The sequence below is a fragment of the Pteropus vampyrus genome, unplaced genomic scaffold (genome assembly GCF_000151845.1).
Source record: "Pteropus vampyrus isolate Shadow unplaced genomic scaffold, Pvam_2.0 Scaffold151, whole genome shotgun sequence".
Classification (NCBI taxonomy): Eukaryota; Metazoa; Chordata; class Mammalia; order Chiroptera; family Pteropodidae; genus Pteropus; species Pteropus vampyrus.
The window spans coordinates 5,278,016-5,301,467 of NW_011888932.1; the positions used below are offsets into that span (position 1 = coordinate 5,278,016).

The window sequence follows — 23,452 nt, forward strand, 5'->3', positions numbered from 1 at the left end:
CTCAGTCACTCATCTCACACGTATTCTGAATGATCTGTAGGAATAGCATACCATGATTTTGTGTCTCCCTTTTAATATATGTTCACACTACTCACATATATTACTTTCCTTTTAGGAAGGGGAAAATAATGCCCCAACAGGCAGAATTATGTTGATTGTAAGAAAGTAGAGACAACTATATTGTAAAAGGCACCTGGCATAGCATTGCATATCAAGAAGCACAAGAATGATTTTGTTGATTTGTGATGAAAATTGAATGTGTGCTAAACCCACCAGCCAACAAGTAAAACATAATTAATATTTCAGATGAGTCCCTGTGCTCCAGAATTCTTGAAACTATGGGAAAAGTTAGAAGCCAGTAGAATCATAAACGGGGCCCACACAGATGTCAGAGACTGAGAGCCCAGGAGGTGAAGTAACTTAGCTAAGATCATACATCTAATCAGTGGACAGAAAAACTCGGCCACCTGTCTCTTAGGCACTTTTCAAACTACCTTACAAATTTCATAATTCTATTTAGAAGCTCTCAGTGAAGATGGAGATGGGAAGTTGAATGATTGAGGCTAAAGAATTACTGTTAAAAGGTCCCAGAGAGACAGTGAGTCGTGAGCAGAGATCTGAAGGAGAGAACAAGCCCTGGCAGACATCGTAGGGGAGGAAATCCAGGCTGGCTCCTGGCGAGTGTGGTGACTCAGAGGCAGGGCAATGCCACATTGATTTGCTTGGCTAATTCCAGAGAAAGCAGTGGTTAGAAAGGCTTGTTGGCTATTTTAGCCCATCACCTGCAAAGGGTCTTATGAACCATAGGTGCTCAATAAATATTCACCGAATAAATGCGTTTCATTCAAAAAAAGTTCCTGGCATAGCCAAGACATCAGATATCAAGGCAAATGAAGATTAAGGAAACATGGCTGTGGAATTCCAGTTCCTGAGAGCCAGTACATAGGTTACAGGCTCTCACCACAAGCCCAGTCCTAAGGATGCCACAGGATGGCTGAGTGCCTGTGCAATGGGGAATAGTGATAAAGGCAGAGGGAGGAATTAGCACTTTCTGATTGCACTCCTTTTTCTTGCTCATGTTGCTCTGATACGGTCATTGTCTGGGCATTTCTACTATGAGGCAGAGAAGTCCTGAGAGCAGAGTAGAGCATCTTCTAAGAAGCCCTGGAAACTAACTGGGGAGGGAAGATGAGAGCAAAGAGTGTCTGTGAGTGGGCTGGCCCTTGAGATTTCTCTTGTCATCCACCCCATGAGCCTGGCAATTATAAAAGAAAACAACAGCTCTACTCCCCCATGAAGAGTAGTCCCAGAATGGAAAGGTTAATTGTTGAAATAAAGAACTCAGCCATTAGGCTGGATAGCAGAAAGGACTCAACAGAAGATCGAATGAGTGAGTGGAAGATGGGGTGAGAAACTCTTCCTAAGGGCAGAAAAGCAGGGAAAGTAGTTGAAAAATGAGAAAACTTAAAACACTGAAAGAATTGAAAGAGAAGTAATGACAACCACCTAAAAGGAGTCCCAGTAAGAGAATAAAGTAAATAAAAGAGAAAAGAATACTTGAAAACACTTATCAAGAATCTTACAGAATGTGCCCCTCTGGTGCAGGATGTTGGTAGTCAGGGAGGTTGTGGGGGGCAGTAGAGGGTGGGAGGGGTCACATGGAAAACCTCTGTGCCTTCTGTTCATTTTGCTGTACCCCTAGAACTGCTCTAAAATGTCTATTTTTTAAAAGCCTCTGCAAAAAAAATAAAAACAATGCAGAATAATCGAGCAAGATTGATTCTAAGAATATAAAGATGTAACATATCAGAAAAATACATCAATGTAATATATCACATTAATACTGAAAAGAAAAAATGGGACACGTTCTTAACAAATGTAGAAAAAAGATCAAGTTTTTAAATGTTAGAAAATAAACAGTATTTTATAAAACTATAACCTATATGGGAACTATGCATTTAAAAAACTTTTTATTTTTTAAGACTTTCTAGCAAAAAACATGCAGCAAACATCAACTTAGTAAAGATATATGGGCATATTCTCTTTTAAATGAGCAACAAGATAAAAACAAAAAAGAAAAGACTTCAAGATTGGACGGAAGAGATATTTTAACTATGCAGCTAATAAGATATTACATGGAGAATTCAACAAGGGCAGTAGAAAAATTATTAGAACTAATTAGAGAGATTAGCAGGTTTGCCAGAAAAAAGAATAACACATATATATTAATAATAGAAAAAGCGGTGGAAAATCAGATGCCGTTTATATAGCAAACTAAAAGTGTAAAGTGTCTGGAAATTAACAAAGAATTCATGAAAACTTTAAGAAGGAATTTTTAAACTCCATTAAAAGATATAAAAGGAGAGCTGAATAATTTCAATGAAACAGCATGTTTATGAATGGAACATTTAACATTTAGCAGCATCAATTCTCCCTGAAATACACTATGAATCTAACTTATTCTAGCAAAAAAAAAAAATACCAGCTGGAATTTGGGGAGATAAACTGATTCTAAAAGCTACATGGAATAAGAAAGTTTTATGAATATCTAAAATCATTTTGAAAAAATAAGAGCAAAATGAGAAGAGGATTTTTCCCACCAAAACGTCAGACATCGCAAAGCCCAGTAATGTGAACAGTGTGTTCTGGTGAAGAAGCTGACCCAGACACAAATCCAGTGATATACATGGAACATGGCGTATGTTAGGGATGGTATCACACCTGGAAAAATTGACTCACTGAGTGGAAAAAAATAATAAAATTTGTTTCCTTAAAAAAACCTTTGAGCTGCATTTAGATTAAAAAATTAAATGTGAAAGGTAAAACCAAAAGCCAATAAGAGAAAATGTGGTTAAGTATCTTTGTGAACCCAGGATGGAAGGGTTTCTTTCATAAACAAGACTCAAACTGCACAAACCATAGATTTACCTACATCAGAGTAAGTATTTATGTGCAACGAACACATCATAAAGTTATCAGAGAGTTATCAGGCGAAAAATTGGAGTATGATATTTTTAGTTTTGACAACTGACAAGTGACTAATACCTAGAACATAAAAGCTATTTCTGCTAATCAGAGAGAAGACAGGAAACTCAGAAAAAAATGAACAAAATATATGAACAGGCAGTTCACAGAAGGAAAAAGTCAGATGACTAGTAATATGTGAAGAGAAGCTCAGTCTCATAAGAAATCAGAAAATGAAAATAAAACCACAGTTAAAATACCACTTTGTACGTACCAGATTGTCAAAAATTAGAAAGTCAGAAAATACCAAGTGTTGGTGGGGAAATAAGAACTCTCAGGCTTTTCTTGGATTGTCACTGATTGGCTATTTTAGAGATCAGTCTGGCCATATTTGGTGACATAAATGAATTTACTCTATAATTGAGCAATTCTGTACATATATAGCCAGAGACACTCTTTCACAGGCACACATGAGGACATACAAGAGAGTATTCATTACATTCTTGTTTGTGTTAGTGTCAATGTAAGAAAGTCCAAACCCGTAGAGAATTTTTATGAGTTTATTTGAGCCAAACTGATGACTCAAGCCAGGCAGCAAGATCTCAGATGCTCCTGAAAATAAGTTTTGCAGCTTCTTTTATGCATTTGAAATTAAGGAGGGAATGTAAGGAAGATTACATGAAGATGGGAGAAAACAAGGCGAGAACTGGATTAGAAGATTATGGGCTTTCTTAAGGATGGTTATGCCATCAAAGGTTCTTAATCCTGGCATCTCAAAGGTGTGTTAGCCTAGATGCACAAGAATAATGAGCAGGGCTTGCTCAAAATCTTTCACTTAAGAAGTTTTAGATCCGGGGCGTGACCTGCCCAGTTGAGAATTTATGATTTATTACAGCACCCCTTTTCATCCACATTAGTAAAAGGTTGGAGAGAACCTCTTGCTTGTCACTTGGAGACTAGACAAAGTAGGGGTTGAGGCAGCAGTCTAAAGGAATGAGCTGAATTTACATATAGCAGCAGGAGGGCTATATCCTAGAAACATAATGTTCATGAAAAAAAAGTTAGAAAAAGCATTAGATTTACTCCCAAAGCAGTTCATGAAAATACAGTACACAAGCACAAAGCAACATTAAGTTTCAAGGATACATATATGTCTAAACATATAGAAAGTGGGTTAGAAGGATGCATATTACATTCACTAGAGTAGGTAACTCTGGGGACACAGAAATGGAAAGTGAACAAATAACACTACATAGAGTCCTTGCGCAAGCTGACGATGCCAGTCCTCCAAGAACTGAAAAGTAGGATCAACTTAAATCTGTAAACCCGAAGTCTTTAAAAAGAAATTGATTCTTCCTAAAACTTTGCTAAGATGAATCGGTATGTTTTAGATCTTTATCCGCTGTGGTTTGTTTTCGTCCCTTCCCCTTTTCCCCCATAAAGGCCTGCTGACTCCTGGCCAAGTCTCTGCAAACTCAGAGGGTGCGGACAACATTATGGTGACCTGGGATCCTCCCGGAAAAGCTGCCTCTGCTGTCAAGGAGTACGTGGTGGAGTGGAGGGCGCTCCACTCAGGGGTCGTCACGCAGCCCGCTCTGAACTGGCTGCGGAGCCCCCCCCACAACATGGCTGCTTCGATTTCCGGTATTTAATTGCTCACCTTCCTTCTGGAGGGTTACTAAATTCACATTTATTGAGGAAATTGCAGGCAGTAACCTAAAACCCTGCCTTGAATTACGAGTAGCTACGTGAGAAGAAGGGTAGTTATGACCTAGGGTCCATCAGGACAGCACCTCAAAATACAACACCGCAGCTATAGACCAGGCAGTTGACTAAAAACTCTAGTATTTATGTGCCTGGCACAGTGCCATGTAAGGTGAATGAATAAATCAAATGAGCATGGCTGAGAGCCAAGTAGCAACCAGTCGGTGTGATGGCCACCTTACATTTGGAAGTTCATCTAATTCTCAGAACGATCATGTGCAGCAAGAGTTATCATGCCCAATACATAGGTGAGGAAGTCTGAACTTTCATTCCCAATTCTGCTACTTATTTTTTGTGTGATAATAAATCCAGAATCATCTATATGATGATTGGTGCCTCTAATCCTCAAATGCCAGATCCGTCAGTGGTTACAATCGAGTTATTGAAAGCATCTGAAAACATATTAAAATGATTGGGCAGAACTTAGTGTCATTTTTAAGTTCAGCATCATGGTTAAAAGTGCTGGTTCAGCAACCAGACTGTCTGGGTTTGAGTTCTGGTTCTGTCACTTACTAGGTCGTGTGATCTAGGGCAGATTACTTCTCTCTGCTGTGGTTTCCCTGTCTATAAAATGGCGATAATGATATTATCTAACTCATTGGGTTATTGTAAGAACTAACCGAATTAATACAGAAAAAAAACATTTTGAACAGTGCCTAACACACTTTCTTTGATAACTTAGCTATCATCGCTATTATATGTAACGGAGCTAAATTATTATATGTAATAGAGCCAAAATGAAATAAACAGAGCACACCACATGATAATACATGAGCTGGTCCTTGACTGTGTGCCTCTTTCATAGTCTAGCTGCTCAGACTAGTGGGTTGTGTTTAATTTTAATCACTACACTTAAAGAGAATACTGCCCAGTGAGAAACAAAGGAAGGTAAGCAAGACACTGGGGTTCTGGAACTTTTAATGTGGAAAGCACATAGCCTGTGGAAAAGAATTCTAGGTAGGGGTGCGGTGGTTTGATGGCTGTTGCTGGCTTTGACGTGCACATGACAAAGAGTATGTGTTCTTTGTTGTCTTGGAGGATAAAACTAAGGCCTCTCCATTGAAATTAGAAGAAGGCAGATGTCGGTTCAGTTTTGATAAAGAATCATCCTCACCTGTTATGGTCTCTAATAGGACAATTGATTGTCCCTAGAGGTGTTGCAGTAGAACCAATTTTCCTGTAGGGCTGTTATGCCTATCAAATCAGATGAAACAGTGGATAGAAAAGACATTTAGTGAACTCTAAACGGCTGCAAAATTGTAAGTGCTTACTATAAACTAGGATTTACCCTTGTGAGATAGTTTGAACCCTGTAGTCTGTACAGTGCCTTCCTTTTAGAAACTATAATTCTACACAAATACTATAAAATACATGACAAGAGAGAATGTTTTTCATATTTAGAAAACTAAAATGTTTTTAAGCATTTTAGAAATATTCATTTGAATAAAATCAATATGATAGTGGGTGAAATAACTTTATTAATCGAAGTTATTCTCCTACTTGAAAATACTATTAGTTTGTGTTGATCTTACATTCTTGAAATAAACTCATAAAAAATTAAGTAATTCACACTTATCATGAATTCAAAATGGCCCTCTCCAGTCAATAAGATGACTCATTACTGTCGTACCCTCAGCATCTGGCTGGGGCAGAGCAGGGTGTTTTAGAGTGGACCAGAATACAATCCAGCTCCAGGATTATAGGTTGGTGGGGCCTAGGTGAGAGATCATCAGTCCTGTCCTGTCTGGATGAAAATGATTCTGACCATATAGAGCCACTCCTTTTATAACCAGGTAGACATTGCCGTGTCTAGATGCCTAGCCTATTTGAGCCCCTCTTCTGCATGCTCTCTCATACTTCCTCTATGATTACTCCTCATTACTGATCATTTAATGTTAGTCTTTTTCCCACATGTAATAGATGAAATCGTTTTCTGTAGAAAATCCATCCAAGAGCTGGTTTATAAACATGGAAACAGAGCCTTTGCCCAAGGGTGCCAGGTATATCTGTATGCATGGGAGCAGTGGGAAATGAGCCAGAAGTTGAGGCCAGACTGGAGAAAAAATGAAAATCTTAGGAGTGTGGGCTACAGCCACTGGGCAGCAGGGCTAAGGAATTTTTGAGGTGGGGAGCAGACACGATTAAGGAGAGTTCATTTAAGACTAGCCAGTAAAACAGGAGTCCTTAAGACTCCACTAAGGATAGGCTGTTCACAAGAAGAAACCCTCAGCCTATGATGCAGTAGTTCCCCACTCTGAACTCACATTTTGCACAGTAAAATGCAATGAAACACTTGCCTCGTGAGCTCATCTGGAACTCCCACGCGTCCACATGGCACAGTGGTTGGTTCAGCCCTTCCATGACTAGTGGCAGAACAGCCAGGCACTATGACGTGCCCTTGGGGCTTCAGGGTCTGGATGTCGCCCATGAAGAATCTTTGGATTACTGGACTAAGCTGACTGCATCCTTTTCCCCTTTTCACTTGGTTCATAAATATGAATTGGAACTCACCCAGTGGCCTTATTCTTATCTCCTTATGGTCTCTCTGACAAAACAGTTTGTGTGTTTCAGCTTTATATGCTGCCGGTTGGGTTTTCATGTAAAACACACACGATTTAGTAAATTATTCTGTGAAGTAAAATTCCTCTTCTCAAAAAAGAAAATGTTAAATCTTGACCAACTGTCAGTGGAAGGGGACCAGACCCACTTATGGCAGGGCATCAAACAATATAGGAGAGAGTCCTTTCTTTGACCACATGATACTGTAGTTACTTAGTAAGGATTATCTTTTTCCTTTAAATTTTCATTGGAAATTTAAAGATACATCATGGGCAGTATCTCAGAGAGGAGCCTTTTCTTTATAGGAAGTAGAAATCCTGTAAATGAGTTTGGGCAGGGAAGAGTGACTTGCCAGTAAATTTCCTGATTGATAGAACATTTCAAAGTGTGGTGCTTTAAAAGCTAGGAAGGAGCATTCCCATTCTCAGGTATCTTCCAAATCTTCCAGGCTATGAAGCAGCTGAGGTCTAACTGGAACGTGGTGGTGAGAAGTAGAGGAGAAGGAACAAGGGGTCGGATTGCACTGAGCGTGCTTTGGTTAGTCACGCCTGAATGTGTCATCCTGCCCTGTCAGATCCTGATAAGCATCTATGGAATTAGAAGAGCCTTCCAGGTTCTAAGCCTGCAAAACCCCAGCCTCACTTTTCTGTAAACAGCAAATGATTTATTTATAGAAGTCAAAGTTTTTTCCTTGAAAAAGAGTTTTGTTTCAAAAGCTGCCTGTACAGTTAAATTGAAATTCTCATTGGAACTAAAATAACTTTTGTCTCCTTAATCATGATGACCCTGGGGGGGGGGGTGGAAAAAACCCCTCAGATTTGATTATTTGTTCACCATTAGGTGAATTTGGGAGTTGGGAGCAGTCGCTTCCAGAAGCTGGTGCCACGGCAAATAGGATAACTGAGATTTTGTAACTTAGGTCATCCCTTTACCCTCAGTCCAAATTGTACTTGAGCCATCTTCAAACTAAGGCGAGGCAAGGAACGCCTTGAATGCGTCTGTATCGGCTATTAAAATGGCTCCTTTAGTGACTCACATGTGATGCCACACCTGTTATAAGAACTTCTTTTTCCTTGCAGAGAACATAAGACCCTACGTCTGTTATGAAATCCGTGTGCATGCATTGTCAGGGGACCAGGGAGGATGCAGCTCCATCCGGGGTAACTCTAAGCACAAAGGTGAGTCTTGGGATCTTTTGCCAAATTCTGCTTTAGTTTAATGATTTGGAATTGGAGGATGACAAAAAGGCTCCTGTGTTCTATTTTATAGCACCAGTGAGTGGCCCTCACATTAATGCCATCATAGAGGAAAAGGGGAGCATTTTAATTTCGTGGGACGAAATCCCAGCCCAGGAGCAAATGGGCTGCATCCTCCATTACAGGATATACTGGAAGGAACAGAACTCCAGTTCTCAGCCTCAACTTTGTGGTATGTGTGAGAAACAAATGCCATGGGGCCTTTGTTGTTCAGATGCCAGGAGAACACAAGCGTATGCATGTGCATACATACACAAAGTGCTAGTACTATGCTTCACACTTAGTAGGTGCTCAATAAATATTGTGAAATTAATTGAATGAAGAAAAATAAAAGACATCTAAACACACAGTTACCGAATATATTTTATGTGCCAGGCAGACTGAAGGAATGAAGCTAATGGACTGGGCTCTCAAGGAGCTTACTTATATGGGGAGACAGCGTCTCAAAAAGCAATAAAGGCACTTCAGTCCTATTATTAGACCCTTGAGGTTTGCAAGGAATGTGTTTGGAGGATTTTTGAGTCCCTGCATTTGCAAATACCATCACAGCATAGTCTTTTCTCCTCAAAATGGATACAATGCAATGCAATTTAAGTAATTCCTTATGACCTATAATTATTCTATAAGACTAAAGCCATTAAAATAAATATTGGCTGGAGTATTATCTCAGATGGCTTCACGGATCACTCATTCATGTAACAGCTCCAAGTCACTTGCCAGACTTGATGTTCTAATCTTTTATTTATTCAGATTCCCCTCTCCTCTACCTCCGGCTTTCCCTTTGCCTTCTTTCATAGGGCAGCTTTCTTTCTTTCAGGAGAATTTAGCATAAGAAGCAACATTTTCATTTCTTCAGGAGAGCTAGATCCAAGAAGACTGTAACAAAGCCACTGTGAGACGTGGGTGCAGAATGCTGCCTGCAAGAGTGATTTTTACTTGGGAGACTTTAGGAATTGGTCCCTTCTCTTGACCTTAGAAGATCTGCAGTGTTGCTTTTCTGAGTTATGACTTTTGGTAAAAACATTCAAATAGTTCAGTAAGATATAAAATCAAAATTACCCCTTTCTGTATACTTAGGCTGTTAGTAGTTCTTTGTGTGTTCTTCCAGAAAAAATTTAATGCATATATGAGTATATATTTAGAGTAATCATCTGTATTCTGATCTGCACCTTGCTTTTATCTCTCAGTAATACATACTGAAGGTCTTTCCACGTCAGTCCATATGGATTCGCCTCATTCTTTTTAACAGCTCTCTAGTATTCCATTGTAAGACTTTTCTGCCATTCATTCAACTAATCCACCATTGATAAATAGAATGTATCATTGAACATAACTGCTTCCCACTGGGCCTGACAGGGTAATTCAGTTCTGAAAAGCCCTTTAAAAGGTAATGAATCGGTTGACCTCTTTGTGAGCCATTTCGAATTCTTCATGTGGAATTTGCTCCCTGTCACCATTTTCATTTTGGCAGCACTTAAACTGAGATGCCTATTCACACCCAGACAGACCAACATGGTCGTTTGGTTCTTAAAGCTGCTCTTGCAGATATTGAAGAAAATACTGACCTTATTTTGCCAAAAATCTGATGAATATAAAGTCTATATAAGAGTATTTTTAAATAAGTTAAAAGAGAAGAAGGCATCGATTCAAAGTTCTGTTTTATACAGGTTTCAATTAACTTTTCCTTCGATTCATTAAGCACTTATAGATAAATGAGACCCATTCCCAGAGCTCACAATCTAGTGAAGAAGAAGGAAAAGTACATAAAAGTGATGTAATTGTTATAATCAAGGATTGACAGCTATCTATTGCATTTGGCCACCAGAAATCACAGGTGAATTCACAAGTGCAGCTTCTAGAGAGTGATAGGGGGCAGAAAGTTGAGGGCAGAAGACACCAGGAAAAAGAGGCACCACGAGAGCAAAGGGGGATGGAGTTCCAAGGAGGAAGGGGCACTGTCGTACCTGTCTCGCGGCACCGTCCGCCAGGTCCCAGTACTAATGGCACATGCGGGAGCATCTAGCTCTGCCTGGGCAGGAGGAGAGAGGTGTAGACTGGGATGGGGCCCAGGAACCTGCATTTTAGTGCATTCCACAGGTGATTCTGGTACACAGCCTCTCCTCTGGAAATTTGTTGGTACTGCTGTGTGCATCAATGGCAAGGGCCCTTCTCTACTGGTGCATGCATTATACTTTGTTACTGCTTGGCTGTTTTTGCCCCCAGCGGACACCATGGCAACTCGTTACCACTGTCTCTGCTGTACTTACAATACAGCCAGGCACACAGTAGGTGCTTAATAAAAACAGTATTTGTTGAATAATTTGTTGATTACCTCCCTACACTTTGTCAAACCAATGTAGATCGTTAGGGAAAACCTAATTTTCAGTAACAATGCAGCTGTTTTGCCCGATACCACTTGGCCTTCTTACCCATTGCCTGTCAGGTGATTGGCAACTATCACATCTTCCTAAACTGGTGCCTTTGTCCTTTAACAACCCTGAGCCTAAAGTATCAGATGACCAAGGATTGAATGCCCCCTTTTATCTGTTCCTGAGATCACAGCCCAGACCAAGGCAGCAGAACCAGTATTTCCTGTATATTTTTTTTCCCCATTACTCAACTCAACCTATTTTGCCAACCAAACTGCTGACACCATCACCCTCCCTACTGCTTCTCTCATCGAATTTCCACTTTTATTCTTCAAATATACATGTGTGTGTAAGTGTGTTTATAAACTTTTTGGCCCAGCAAACCGTTGAAATCCCTTCCCTTCTGTTCTGACATCTCATTTCACTCCTGGAGCTAAGGATGCCCTGACACAGTCACACAGTTGACTCTGATGCTCACTGATGCTTTGCTGCCACGAAATGAGCAGAAGCTCTCTCCAAAATTAATTTTTTAATCTCCTGCCTTAGGAATAAGAGATTTTTTAAGTTTAATCATATGGCTTAAGTCTGCGGAAGCAATTTTATCAGGTTATAGTAGGCTTGGGAATTTTCCACACTACTTTCTCAACGGGATGTAAAATACAGAAATTGCTCTGATAGTCACAGCTGTTAAATGATCTGCTCAAACCTCAGTCCCTTTAGGTAGAGTGGATATGATATTACAGGGCTCTACCTTGCTGGTCAGCCACAGTAAGCAGGGCTGGAAAGGATAGAGAGTCTGTTTTCTCCACTAGATGTGAACTCTTTGAGGCAGATACTGTATTTTTGTATACTTGGTGCCTTGTGCAGAGCAGAGACCCAATAAATATTTGTGACTGTTGAAATAAATTCAGGGAATGGGCATCATCTGACTGGCCTTTGGGTTCGTGAGCCAGTAAATGATGCTGAGGCACAAAGTGCCGAGTTCTAGTTTCCACTTTGATCACCAGCACAGGTGCAAGTCTGCTTGCCCAGCAAGCCAGAGATTACTCCTGCTGTAGTTCTGGCCTTGACTTTATAGTCTCCCCCCACCACACACGCACACACATACACAGCTTTTGAGAGGCCACTCAAGCTCACATCCAGCAGATCACTGGAGGAGAAGTTTGTCTTTTTACTGAAGACTACTGACCCTCATGTTTCTTGGAGTAGAAAAACATCAGTGCATTGCTTAAAAAAAACCAAAATCTTCCCTGCTGAGAACCTGCAGGGGTGTTGAGAGCATAAGGAACGGATGATTTAGGCTTAAACTGCCAAAATAAATCTAATCTTAAGTACCATTGTTCTGCATTTTAGATTTTGTCGGATTGTAGCAGATCATCATTTTAAGCCCACTAAGCCCAGTACTCAGAGCCTACAAAAAAAGTAGAAAATCAAAATTAATAAATGTTGCTTAAATATCTATTTCATTAAACTTAGCTTTCTTAAAAATTTCACTGAAAACTATTTGTACATTTAATTTCCACCCCAAGACTTCTCAAATATACCTGTTAAATGCTAGAAACATTATAGTCATAGGAAATAAAAAGAGTTAACTACAGCTAAATTTCAAAAGCAAAATGATAAAAATTCTTTCAAACGATTTTACCACAGGAAAAATATTTAATTCTTCTGATATGCTGTGAAGTGGGGCCTCTGTAAATGAGCGTCTAGAGTCAACTAAAGTGTTAAGTACTAATGAATTAAGATTGTTTTAAACAGTAATGTGCTTTTCTCTTTCAAATTAAATGAAGCATTAACGAATAAAAATGAGTAAAATCCTACATTCAAATATATCCTTTAATATGTGCCTTACTTCCTTTGTCTTTATTTTCCTTTCAGAAATTCCCTATGGGGTCTCTCCAAATTCACATCCAATAGACAGCCTACAGCCCAGAGTCACCTACGTCCTGTGGATGACAGCTCTGACAGCTGCTGGCGAAAGCCCCCAAGGAAATGAGAAAGAATTTTGTATGCAAGGTAAGAAACAACTTTAGAGATGGAGGGTCTACCCTGGATTCTAACACAAGTTTATACTCCCACTGCTTCTGGCATAGAGGTTATCAGATTTTCGGTTATCAGATTTTCTTTAATTCACTCATTACTTTCTTGCTGCTACACCTTTGTACTTGTTTCCTCTAAGTGGACTTCCCTGCCATGTCATTGTCTGCCTGGAGACAGTGTCTTCTCATTTTTCAAAACTCAGTGTAATTGATTCTTCCTCCAGGAAGCCATCCTAAATGTACCTCCATATTTCCTTTATAATGTATTACATATGACCCATATTCAAAACTCTAAATCCAATAGGCAGGGACTGGAATCTGTTTATCTTCAAAGTCTAGAATGGTGCCCAGCACATAGTACTTGTTCACTAAATGTTTGTTTCATGAATGATGAGAATTATCTCCACAATAACAATAGCAGCCATTGCATATCAAATAGTTATTATGTACCACTGTGTTAAGTGCTTTGTGTACTATATTAGTTTGCTGGGGCTTCTGTAACAAAGTATCACAAACTGAGTGGCTTAAACAATAGAAATTTATTTTCTCACAGTTCTGGAGGCTGTAAACCCAAGATCAAGGTGTCAACAGAGTTGGTGTCTTCTGAGGGTTATGAGAGACCGTTTCATGCTTCTCATCTTGCATCTGGTGGAAATCTTTGGCATTCCTTGGCTTGTGGATCTCTGCCTTCATCTTCACATTGAGTTTTCCTGGTGCATATCTCTGTGTTCAGATTTCCCCCTTTCATAAGAACACCAGTCATTTTGGATTAGAGGCCACCCTAGTCTAGTCTGACCTCATCTTAATTACATTTACAATGACCCTATTTCCAAACAAGGTCACGTTCTGAGGTCTTCAACATATGAACTGAGGGGAAAAGGGAGAGGCCAAAATTCAACCCACACAATACACACTTTTACTCATTTAATCCTGACCACAACCATGTAAAGTGCCTGCTTTACATGATTGTACCTGGTTACACTACCAAGTACTCAACATGAAATGAATACAAGAATCAGGGATTAGGACGACTTCTTACAAGTTTAAGGTACAGAAAGATTACCCAGGATCATAGAGGTGACAAGTAGAACTACAGATCAAACTTAGATTTGAATTAAATTAAATTTGAGTATATGAAGAAGTTACCCTGTTCTCATGGGCTTCCACCAGCTAAATTATACTGTTCTGATGGCACCCATTTGCATTGTTCCAAGCATAAAACAAGCTGTCCTTTCTTTGTAACATGGAGTATCAAGTTGGTCATTTGGGACTCTGTTGTCCTGTGCCAGAGACTTCTCCACAGGGAAAACTGAAAAGCCCTCTTCTCATCTCCCAGCTACTCCTATGAAAGTTAACTTGTGAGCAATTAATTGAATTAAGAACTCAGCAGCTTTCTACTTGCACTCGAGACTTGTCCCATCTGCTCAGGAAGGAAGGCAGATGCTGAAGAAATGTCAGCATTGTGCTGATTGTATGGGGTGGTAACAAGCCTGCTGTGTTAACTCCCTCTGTTCAGCTTTGGTAACACATCTTCTACTGTGTCTAGAAGGTCTCTGTCTCTTAGTTCCCCCTTTACACCGTCTCCTCCAAACCTGTTCTTCTATCAGAAGAATCTTTCTGCAGGACACCTGATGCTGACATTCCACTTCTTGTTGCAACTCATCAGTGGTTCCCCCAAGAACTTTCAAGCTAGAATTCAAACTTCATTACCAGGCCTGGCATGACCTGGTCTGTTCACCCATCCGGCTTTGTCCTCTGCCACACTCATTCATACTCAAAAACAATAGTATCTGTAGTTCTGTGAAAGTGTTGTGTTGTATCCCGCCTTCCAATTATTTGCATAGTTCTAGTCTGTGCTTCCCTAACTTGTCTACTTACCCAACTCCTATCCATCCAACTCTAAACTTCTGACATTCCTTTTGGGAAACTTTCTTGAGCTGCTCGAGACCACTTCCCATGCTGTTCTCTGCTACAGTACCTCATATATGCCTTTATATGTTTTTATGTGCATGTTTTTACTGCTGTTTACATGTTTACACATCTATTTCCTGGGCTACATTCATGATTTCTGAAGATAGCAGAGCCCATGCCCTATTCATCTTTGTATCTCAGCACCTAATATAGCCTGAAAATGTTTAATAATGGATACTGGGTGAATAAATGAATAATTGTGACACATAGTAAAGTGCATGTAAATAGGAAGAAATCAAAAGAATTTCAAAGACCCTAGTTAGAGGGCTTATCCAATGGCTGGTTTGGTAAAATTACTAGCTGCTATTTCTCAAAGGCCTCCGACATCGCCATGCGCTTTAAACACACCATCTCTAATCTTCACAACAATTTGAAAGGCAGATGTCATTATTCATCTTCTGTAGATCAAGAATCTGAGGTCCACAGATCATATCGGTCAGTGGAAGGTCCAGTACTAGAATTCAGGGCTTCTAGTTCACAACCAGTGCTTTGTATACCACACCCCCTTTCCTTCTGCTCATTAAAGGGCTGGAACTCCTCCCAGAACTATAGAATTGGCCCCCTTAGGGCCCCTTCTCCCTAACCAAATGGACAGAAATTAGCCTTGTTCCTGGGACCAGCTACCCAGGAGCTGTGGGTAGGGTCCAGAGGGCTCACACAAGTATTTTGAAATGTTCATTGAAGATAACTCAGTCACAGGGTTTGCTATCTTTTCAGGTAAAGCCAATTGGAGCACGATCGTGGCACCAAGCATTTGCATTGCTATTGTCATGGTGGGCATTTTCTCAATGTGTTACTTCCGGCAAAAGTGAGTTGGTTACGCCTGCGTCTGCGTGTGTGTGTGTGTGTGTGTGTGTGTGTGTGTGTTTCATGATAATAGCTGTTGCTATGAGTCAAAGAAATGATACTCATAATTGCTGGTGGCATATTAAATTTATTCCTTTATAGGTGACAGTAAATTATGTTAAATGTTTAAAAATATTCTACCATTGACCTAGTAATTCCTAAGTAGAAATCTATTCTATCATAGGTATGTGCAGATATTCTGTGGCAAATATGTTCACTGAAATATTGTTCATAAAAGGAAAACAATACGAAACCACCTAAATGCCCAATTACATGGGATTAACTAAATCACAGTATGTCTCATACTGTATAGCAATATTATGCATCCATTAAAGATATAGAAAAAATAAATTGCATATTTGCTATATTACATTTTAAAAGCAGCTTGAAAAACATGTACTTGTTTTTTTAAAAATACTACATACACACACATACAAAATAGTTATTATTAAATTTGATCGTAACATAAAAAGCCAAAATAATATGACTTAAACTAGTTAACAGTTTCTCACCTGGGTAAGGGAAGTAAACTCAGATGAAGGGCTGGTGTAGTAGCTCCACAGTCATCAAGGACCTAGGTTCTTTATCTTTCTGCTCCACTATCCTGACATTGGCTTCCATCAATTTCACCTCATGGTCCAATGGCTGCAGGAATTACAGCCATCATGCCTGCATTCTACAACTTCCGGGAAAAGGTGCCCACACTTCCATTTCAGATTACTTCACATGAAGAGGTCACACAGGATACTTTTGTTTACATCTCCTTGGCCAGAACTTGGTGAGGCAGTGAGGTTTAAAATTATGGTCTTATAGCTGGGCTTATTGTCATCCCAATAAATTAGGGTCCTCTTCCTAAGAAGGAGGGAAAATATGTATGATGGCACTTAACACTCTCTGCCCCATGAATGTACACCAAAATATTACTGGCAGTTATATCAGGGAATAAAATCATAGGTGATTTTAGTTTTATTTAACTGTATTTTCTAAAATTTCTTTAAACTTGTATTACGAGAACTTTTTAATGAGTTAGTTATGCAATACAAAGTTTTCTTCAGATGTTGCGTAAAGTAAGAGAAGAGGTAAAAATAAAACTAGCTCAAAGTCATCCTGCTAGTCATTGAACTTGTCTGAAAGCTTTACATTTATTTAAACTCCCATGTGTGATAGGTACTTCAAAGCAGAGCTCTCTTTAGTGAGATTTTGAAAAAGTTTAACTCAAAAAAGAGTTAACTAGGATCACATGCATTCTCTTCAAGGAAATAGTATCAGTCGGGGTCAAGGCTTCTGCTGTTTAAAAAAAAGAAAAGAAAGAAAGAAAGAAAGAAAGAAGCCCCAAATTTTAGTGGCTTTAATAAAATAGTTTATTTCTCTCCCATATGAGTCCTGAGGTAAGTCATCCAGGTTGGTTGGTAACTCTGCTCCACATAGTCATTTAGGGACCCAGTTTTCTTCCATTTTATTGACCCATCATTCCTTGGGAACTGTCCTCAACTACATGATCTATACTAGGTCACAGGTACCTCCGCTCACATTTCTTTGGAGAAAAACTAGTCACATGGCCATATCTCTTGCTTCAAAGGGCTAAACATATCCCAGAAGCTTACCATTTTTATTAAATATCAAAGCTTATTAAAGTTTTTAAAGATGTTTCATATTAGTCTTGATTTTTAAAATATAGCCAAAATATTTAAGGCACATGCATTTATAACAGCTTAAGGATATTTCTTCCTTCCATGTCATAAAAGTAATATAAACTTATTAAAAAACCCAGATATGTAGGAAAAACACAAGTACTTGGTAACAGTTTGGATGTTTCTCTATGGTACTTTTTTCTTGGAGTTTTTTTTACATAGTTTATGTTGAAGTTATTTATATCATTTGTATCTTTTTTCTTTTAGCATAATAATTTACCTGTCATTATAAACTCCTTATAAACATTGTAATTAACTAAGTACTAAGCCCCCAAAGGTAGGCTTCTTGTTTGCTGTTCTATCTCAGCACTATGCTGGTCATATATTAGGGGTTTGATCCATGTCTTGCTGAATGAGTGCATAGTTGGATAGTGACAGCTGAAAGTTCCATCGTTTATTTAGCAAACCCCAAGTGGTTGCATCACGACTCTTTATTGTCTATCCAAACTTCACAAAAAACTAGTCCAGCCTTGGATGATGCATCATCTTTTTCAGTGTTTACATTTTACTCATTTGCATAACTCTACACTGAACCCCTCCACTGAAATCACAGCACTAAGAACCTGTGCTTCCATGCCACCGCATACACAATTAACCAGCTGTCAATGTTTTCTTTATCTACAGGGTATTTGTTCTCCTTTCGGCCCTCAGACCTCAGTGGTGCAGCAGACAAATTCCAGACCCAGCGAATAGCACTTGGGCCAAGAAATATCCCATTGTGGAGGTAAGGTATAAAGCCTCAGTGGTCAGTTGATAGGGTTCCAGAGAGCAGCAAATCTGAGTTTCCCATCGCACTTGGGAAGAAACCTAGGTACTTAGATCCTATGAAGAAGCTGAAGTCATTCACGCCTAGGTTACAGTCTGAGTCATCACTCCCAGGTACAGGAATTTTCTGAAGCTTATGACCAAAAGACTAAGACTCATAGCTTTTCATTTCTCTCTATGCCTTATGTTCCCCTCCTCACAGAACTTCAAAAGAAATAAAACAGCAAGTATTTTTGCCATTTGCTGAGCACTAGCCTGAGAACTGACTCATCCAAATTCAAGAGAATTGAAGCTTTACCATGACGTTCCCAGTCCTGTCTGAGCATGGAACAGATAGAGCCCAGACTATTTTGGTTTTGGCAGGAAGCCAGTAAGTCATTCCATTGTGCTTGGAAAAGGTTTTAAAGGAGGCTGCTAAGCTGGCAAATGAGAGAGCTAGAGTAAAGAAAGCGAAGGGAGCTGCCGCTGTGCAATCTAAGGAGGTTAAGAACAGCTCACAGTGGGCACAGTGGCCTATCTCTGGCGGAAGGTCTGGAAGTTGAAGGCATCTGAATATGGAGCAAGACTGCATTTACAGAGAGCAGAGGAGGAGAAAAGTGGTATGCCAATACTCTTCCCATTGCTGGGGAGTTGGCAGCCCCATACTCCCTTTCTCAAACCTTATAGCCCTTCTCCAAAGATTCTTCTCAATTACCCAGTGCATTCTATCATCCACACCTTTCTGCTGGTCAGAAGCCGGTGGGACCAGCCACTGCTCAGAGCTGGTCTCAGCCATGTCTGCCTCAGTAGGAATTTAAGTCATTGCAGTTTAGTGCCTTTGAAACAAGGCTTGGATGCAAACTCCACCTCTGTCACTATGTGGATGACTCTCAGGCAATTTGCCTGATATCTGAACCCTAGTTTCATCCTCTGTAAAACAGGAATTGACGTTATCTCCCATGTATGCTGTTGTGAAGATTAAGTAAGATGCCATGTAAAGCACATAGTCATACAAGGCAAAGTTAACTCACTTTCTTCCCAGGAAGACGCATATTCGACGTCTCTTCTGTTGAGGGGTTTTGTCCCTGTTAAGTTATAATAGCGAGAACAGTAATAACAGTAGCTTATATAAATACATGTGTATGTATTTTTAATTATTTTTATATGTACCTACATGATCTATAATTATATATATGGTATATGTGTTTATACATACATATGATATATATTTTTATATATGCCATTATATTAAGTTGCACTATTATCATTTTTCAGATGAGGAAACTGAGGCACAGAGGACTAAGTAACTTGCCTAACGTTAGTCAGCTCGTAAATGGTGGTTCCTGAATTCACATAAGAGTAGAAGGTGCTGGCCACCATTGTACTTTACATTCTAAAAGATCTTTAAGCACAGGTATGAGGGGAGTCTTTCTAAAAGTCAGCACCTCCACGCTGAATAGATTAAAGAGGTGTTCACATACAGGGCCCTCACTTAGTGGCAGTATTGTGATGACCTGTGGGAATGCACTTTGTAAGGACACCACTGCTAGTTTAGAGGGGATTCAAGTACTAGTTGTTGAACCAGCTAAGCTTTAAGATCTCACTCTTCCAATGCTAAGATTCCACAGTCCCTTGTCCTAAAATCCTGAAATAGCAGAGTGGGAGGCAGCTCTGGGTCAGTCACAGACACCTGGCTTTCAAGCTAGTAGCTTTGGGATCATGAGCTCCATTTGCCTCTGCCTGAGCATGATTAGGGCCCATAAAAAGCCTAGAAAAAATGCTATGAAAGACAAAGGGTTAGAGAAAAGAACATAAGGAAAAGGCAACAGAAGCCATACACAAACCTAAAGCTATATAGTATAAACATGTTCATTGCAACATTATAAATAGAAGCCAAAAATTAGGCATAATGTAATCTGCCACCAAGGGGGCAGGTTAAACATTTGAGTATATCCATACAATAGGATATTATGCAACTATTAAAATAAAAAGGATCTATGATCTATGTGTTTCTAAAAATCTCTAAGATATTTAAAAGTAAAAAAGCAGTTTGTAATAACTGTCTAAAGTGAATTCTTATTTATATAAGGAGGGAAGATTTTATATACACATATACACATTTTTGCATGTGAAGATGTTTCCGAAAGGCTACATATGAAACTAATAATTGCAGTTGCCTTTGGGGAGAGGGTTGGAAATATGAGGGCCATTTAATTTTCATTGCTAATTTCCTTTGAACTTTTAAGTTTTCTCACAAAACTGCATATTTCTTTTGCAAAAATAACTAGTAAATTAGAAAAAAAATTTAACTTAAACAAGGCATCTGCAACAAAGGCCTTGAGGCAGCCTCAGAACCCTATGTTGCTTGACCCTTGAAGAGACTAGACTGTGAAGATGGCTCTCTTGGTAGGCTGAGGCCACGATAATCTTTCTCCAACAAAACATGTTTTCAGTTCTCAGACCTTAAATCCCCCATTTCTTAAGCTGTGGGTAAAAAAAAAACACGTATCTTAAGGCTCTGCAGGAAAAGACCAAATCATAAAGGGCACCACCATAACGTCATCCATTTTGAATTTGTAAAAGCTTAAAAACGTGTCAGTGAGGTAGCTGAGGGAACGGTGGTCTAAGAAGCCTTGCCCAAGGACTTATCAGCTAGGGGGCCTGCTTTATAAAAGCTCTGAGGAACAGCCTTTATCAATACTGCCAAAGCTTTCAAGAAGGCAGGATGAACACCTTATCTTGTGATAAGGAGCCATTTCCACACCCTGTGCAATCTTTCTTACATCTGTGACAGCAGCGCTCTGGCAGCTGTGCTTCCCTCTGTGTTGCAAGCCACACAAACGTGCCAGGACCAGTCTGCGCAGCAATCGGAAGAGTAGGTCCCCCAGAGAAATACATACATACCATCTAGCTTGTCAGGGCCCCTTGCGGAAGTCTGTCCTAAGACAGCATCATCATTCACTTTCTGGAAACTTCTCATGCTCAAGGCAAGGGAGGGGATATCAGAACCAATCCAGATCAAATCACTCTTGCACAACTTGGCATTTGACAGATAAGGCAACTGAAGGCCAGAGAGGTTGTTTTCTCAAGATGTAGTGTCAGAGTTGAGACTAGTTGTTGGAGTTGCCCTGTCCCGAGGCTATTTTTTTTGGTCATTCTACTCCTCCTGGAAGACAAGATGACTTATGGAAATGCAAACAAAGTGACAGTATAAACCATCATGTGCCAAGACCCTATCGTTGCTGTCTTCACTGCTGTAGTGAGGAACAGTCACTAGAGGCTTCGTAAGGTGTCAAGCAGGGGGTGGTGCAGCAAACAGAAGCAGGTAAACAAGCATGGTGGTGGCACAGAGAAAAAGGTGTTTAGTTAGGAAAGGATAGTGTGTGCCTGAAATAGTTTCTGAATGAAAACATGGGGGAGTAGAAAGTGCAGGAACCTGATTGTCAGGCTAAGGGCTGGAAACTTTACTGCATATGTAAGCCTGAGTTGTTAAAGGCTTTGGAGCTTTGCTTTAGAAAGATCAGTTGAAAGATTATTTCCAAGATGTAAGGAGTGCCCAATAAAGCCCATTAAGTGTTAATAAAGTGCTTGGTGCTGGACTCGGGAATCAGCAGTAAGTTTGGAAAGGAGATGACAGACACTGAAGAGCTGACAACTGATGCGCTGCTGAGAAAGTAAGCAAGTAACAGAAAAATTTAAATGTAGGGGAAAAAAAATGAAAATTTCTTCCAAAGAAGTTATTCCACTAAGAGCAGAACTGACAAAGATATTACCCTGCCTATAACCTTTCAATAGTTGAACCTTTGGATCCTTTAAAAGTCCCTTTAACACATGACCTCCAATTTCCAAAGCCTCACTTTCCTAAGAACTAGCAGGTTACAGAATAGACCAGTCTTCCCTGCCCACAACTTTCCTATCTGGAAAATATACCTCTCAGGATTCCGCTCTAGTGTGACCCTTTTAAAGTTACCTTTTAAAGTCTCCTTCCCCAGAGACAAGCTCAGCCTTTCCTTTGCAACCAGTGTGCCCTCTGTCCTTAAGGAAGAGCAGCTAGTGCAGTTTGACTCGCCATCAAGTCTGGTTGAAGGATCATTCACTGGCTGGGGATTGAGGGGACCATGGCTCCTGTCTGACTCCCTGACAATGTTAACTACTTTAACTCACGAAGTTAAGGGCTCAGTGTCCCACCTCGAGCTGACTAGGCAGTGCAGGCTGTGAGGTCTTTTGGAACCCTGGAGAAGTGGGTTCTAACATAGCCACATGAGCCTTTCCCTCCTCTTTCTCAGAAAATGCAGCTGCCCATGGACTGGCCCACTTCTGAAGAACCTGAGCCCCTGGTCATCGATGAAGTCTTTCAAGTGACCCCAGTCTTCAGACATCCCCTTCATTCCATCTGGCCAGAAAAGGGACGAGTCCAAGATCACTATACTTCTGAGGAAGACAGTGTCTCAAGCCCACCACCTCAAAGAGCTCTCACAGCGGAGACAGGACTAGTGGATCTGTATAAGGTGCTGGAGAGCAGGGACTCTCACTCAAAGCCAGTAAAACCAGCGAGCTCCATTACGGTCCTCCCTGTGGACTACCTTCCTACCCATGAAGGTTACTTACCATCCAACACAGATTATCTCCCTTCACAAGAGGCTCCTATAACTGACTCCCTGGAAGAACTAGAGCCTCAGCACATTTCTCTCTCTGTTTTCTCAAGTTCCCTTCACCCACTCACCTTCTCCTGTGGTGAAAAGCTGACTCTGGATCAGTTAAAAATGGGGTGCGGCTCCCTCATGCTTTGAGTGGTCAGTGTACCCCACATCAGCACACAGCATGCCCATGTACCCAGTCCCCTGCTCCAGTTGTCATCACCTCTAGGTGCTACCATGTCTGGTTGCAGCTAGAGAGCAGTCAAGCCAGCTCAGGGTGAATCTCAGGAACTGAAAATTGGCTGTAACCCAGATACCTCATCTTGCCTTCTCCAAAGCCTTAAGATTATATCCTGCACTATGTGGACCTAGACTCCAATCTAAGTTCCTACAACTTTGCTACCAGAAAGGGGAAAGGGGCAAGTAGAAACCAACTCTTACTAGCAATGACACACAGTCCAGAGGACTATTCATGCAACTGTTTATAAAACAGCTACTATATACCAGGTCTTATATTTCTAGATTAGCATTGTCCAATAGGCCTTTCTGAAATAGACATCTTCTATATATATATTTCTAGATTAGCACTGTCCAATAGGCCTTTCTGAAATA

At 40.1% G+C, this 23,452-nt stretch overlaps 1 protein-coding gene across 1 annotated transcript in view; it reads left to right on the forward strand.

Annotated features, from left to right (window-relative positions):
- The window catches only part of IL12RB2 (interleukin 12 receptor subunit beta 2), a 62,599-nt gene extending 39,606 nt beyond the window's left edge, over window positions 1-22,993 (forward strand). The window contains exons 10-17 of the mRNA XM_023536220.1: window positions 4,408-4,608; window positions 8,367-8,465; window positions 8,557-8,715; window positions 12,791-12,928; window positions 15,640-15,730; window positions 18,084-18,183; window positions 18,704-18,706; window positions 22,490-22,993. Coding sequence (XP_023391988.1) covers window positions 4,408-4,608; window positions 8,367-8,465; window positions 8,557-8,715; window positions 12,791-12,928; window positions 15,640-15,730; window positions 18,084-18,183; window positions 18,704-18,706; window positions 22,490-22,993 — 1,295 coding nt within the window. The remainder of the gene's footprint in view (window positions 1-4,407; window positions 4,609-8,366; window positions 8,466-8,556; window positions 8,716-12,790; window positions 12,929-15,639; window positions 15,731-18,083; window positions 18,184-18,703; window positions 18,707-22,489) is intronic.
- Window positions 22,994-23,452: the final 459 nt, after the last annotated feature.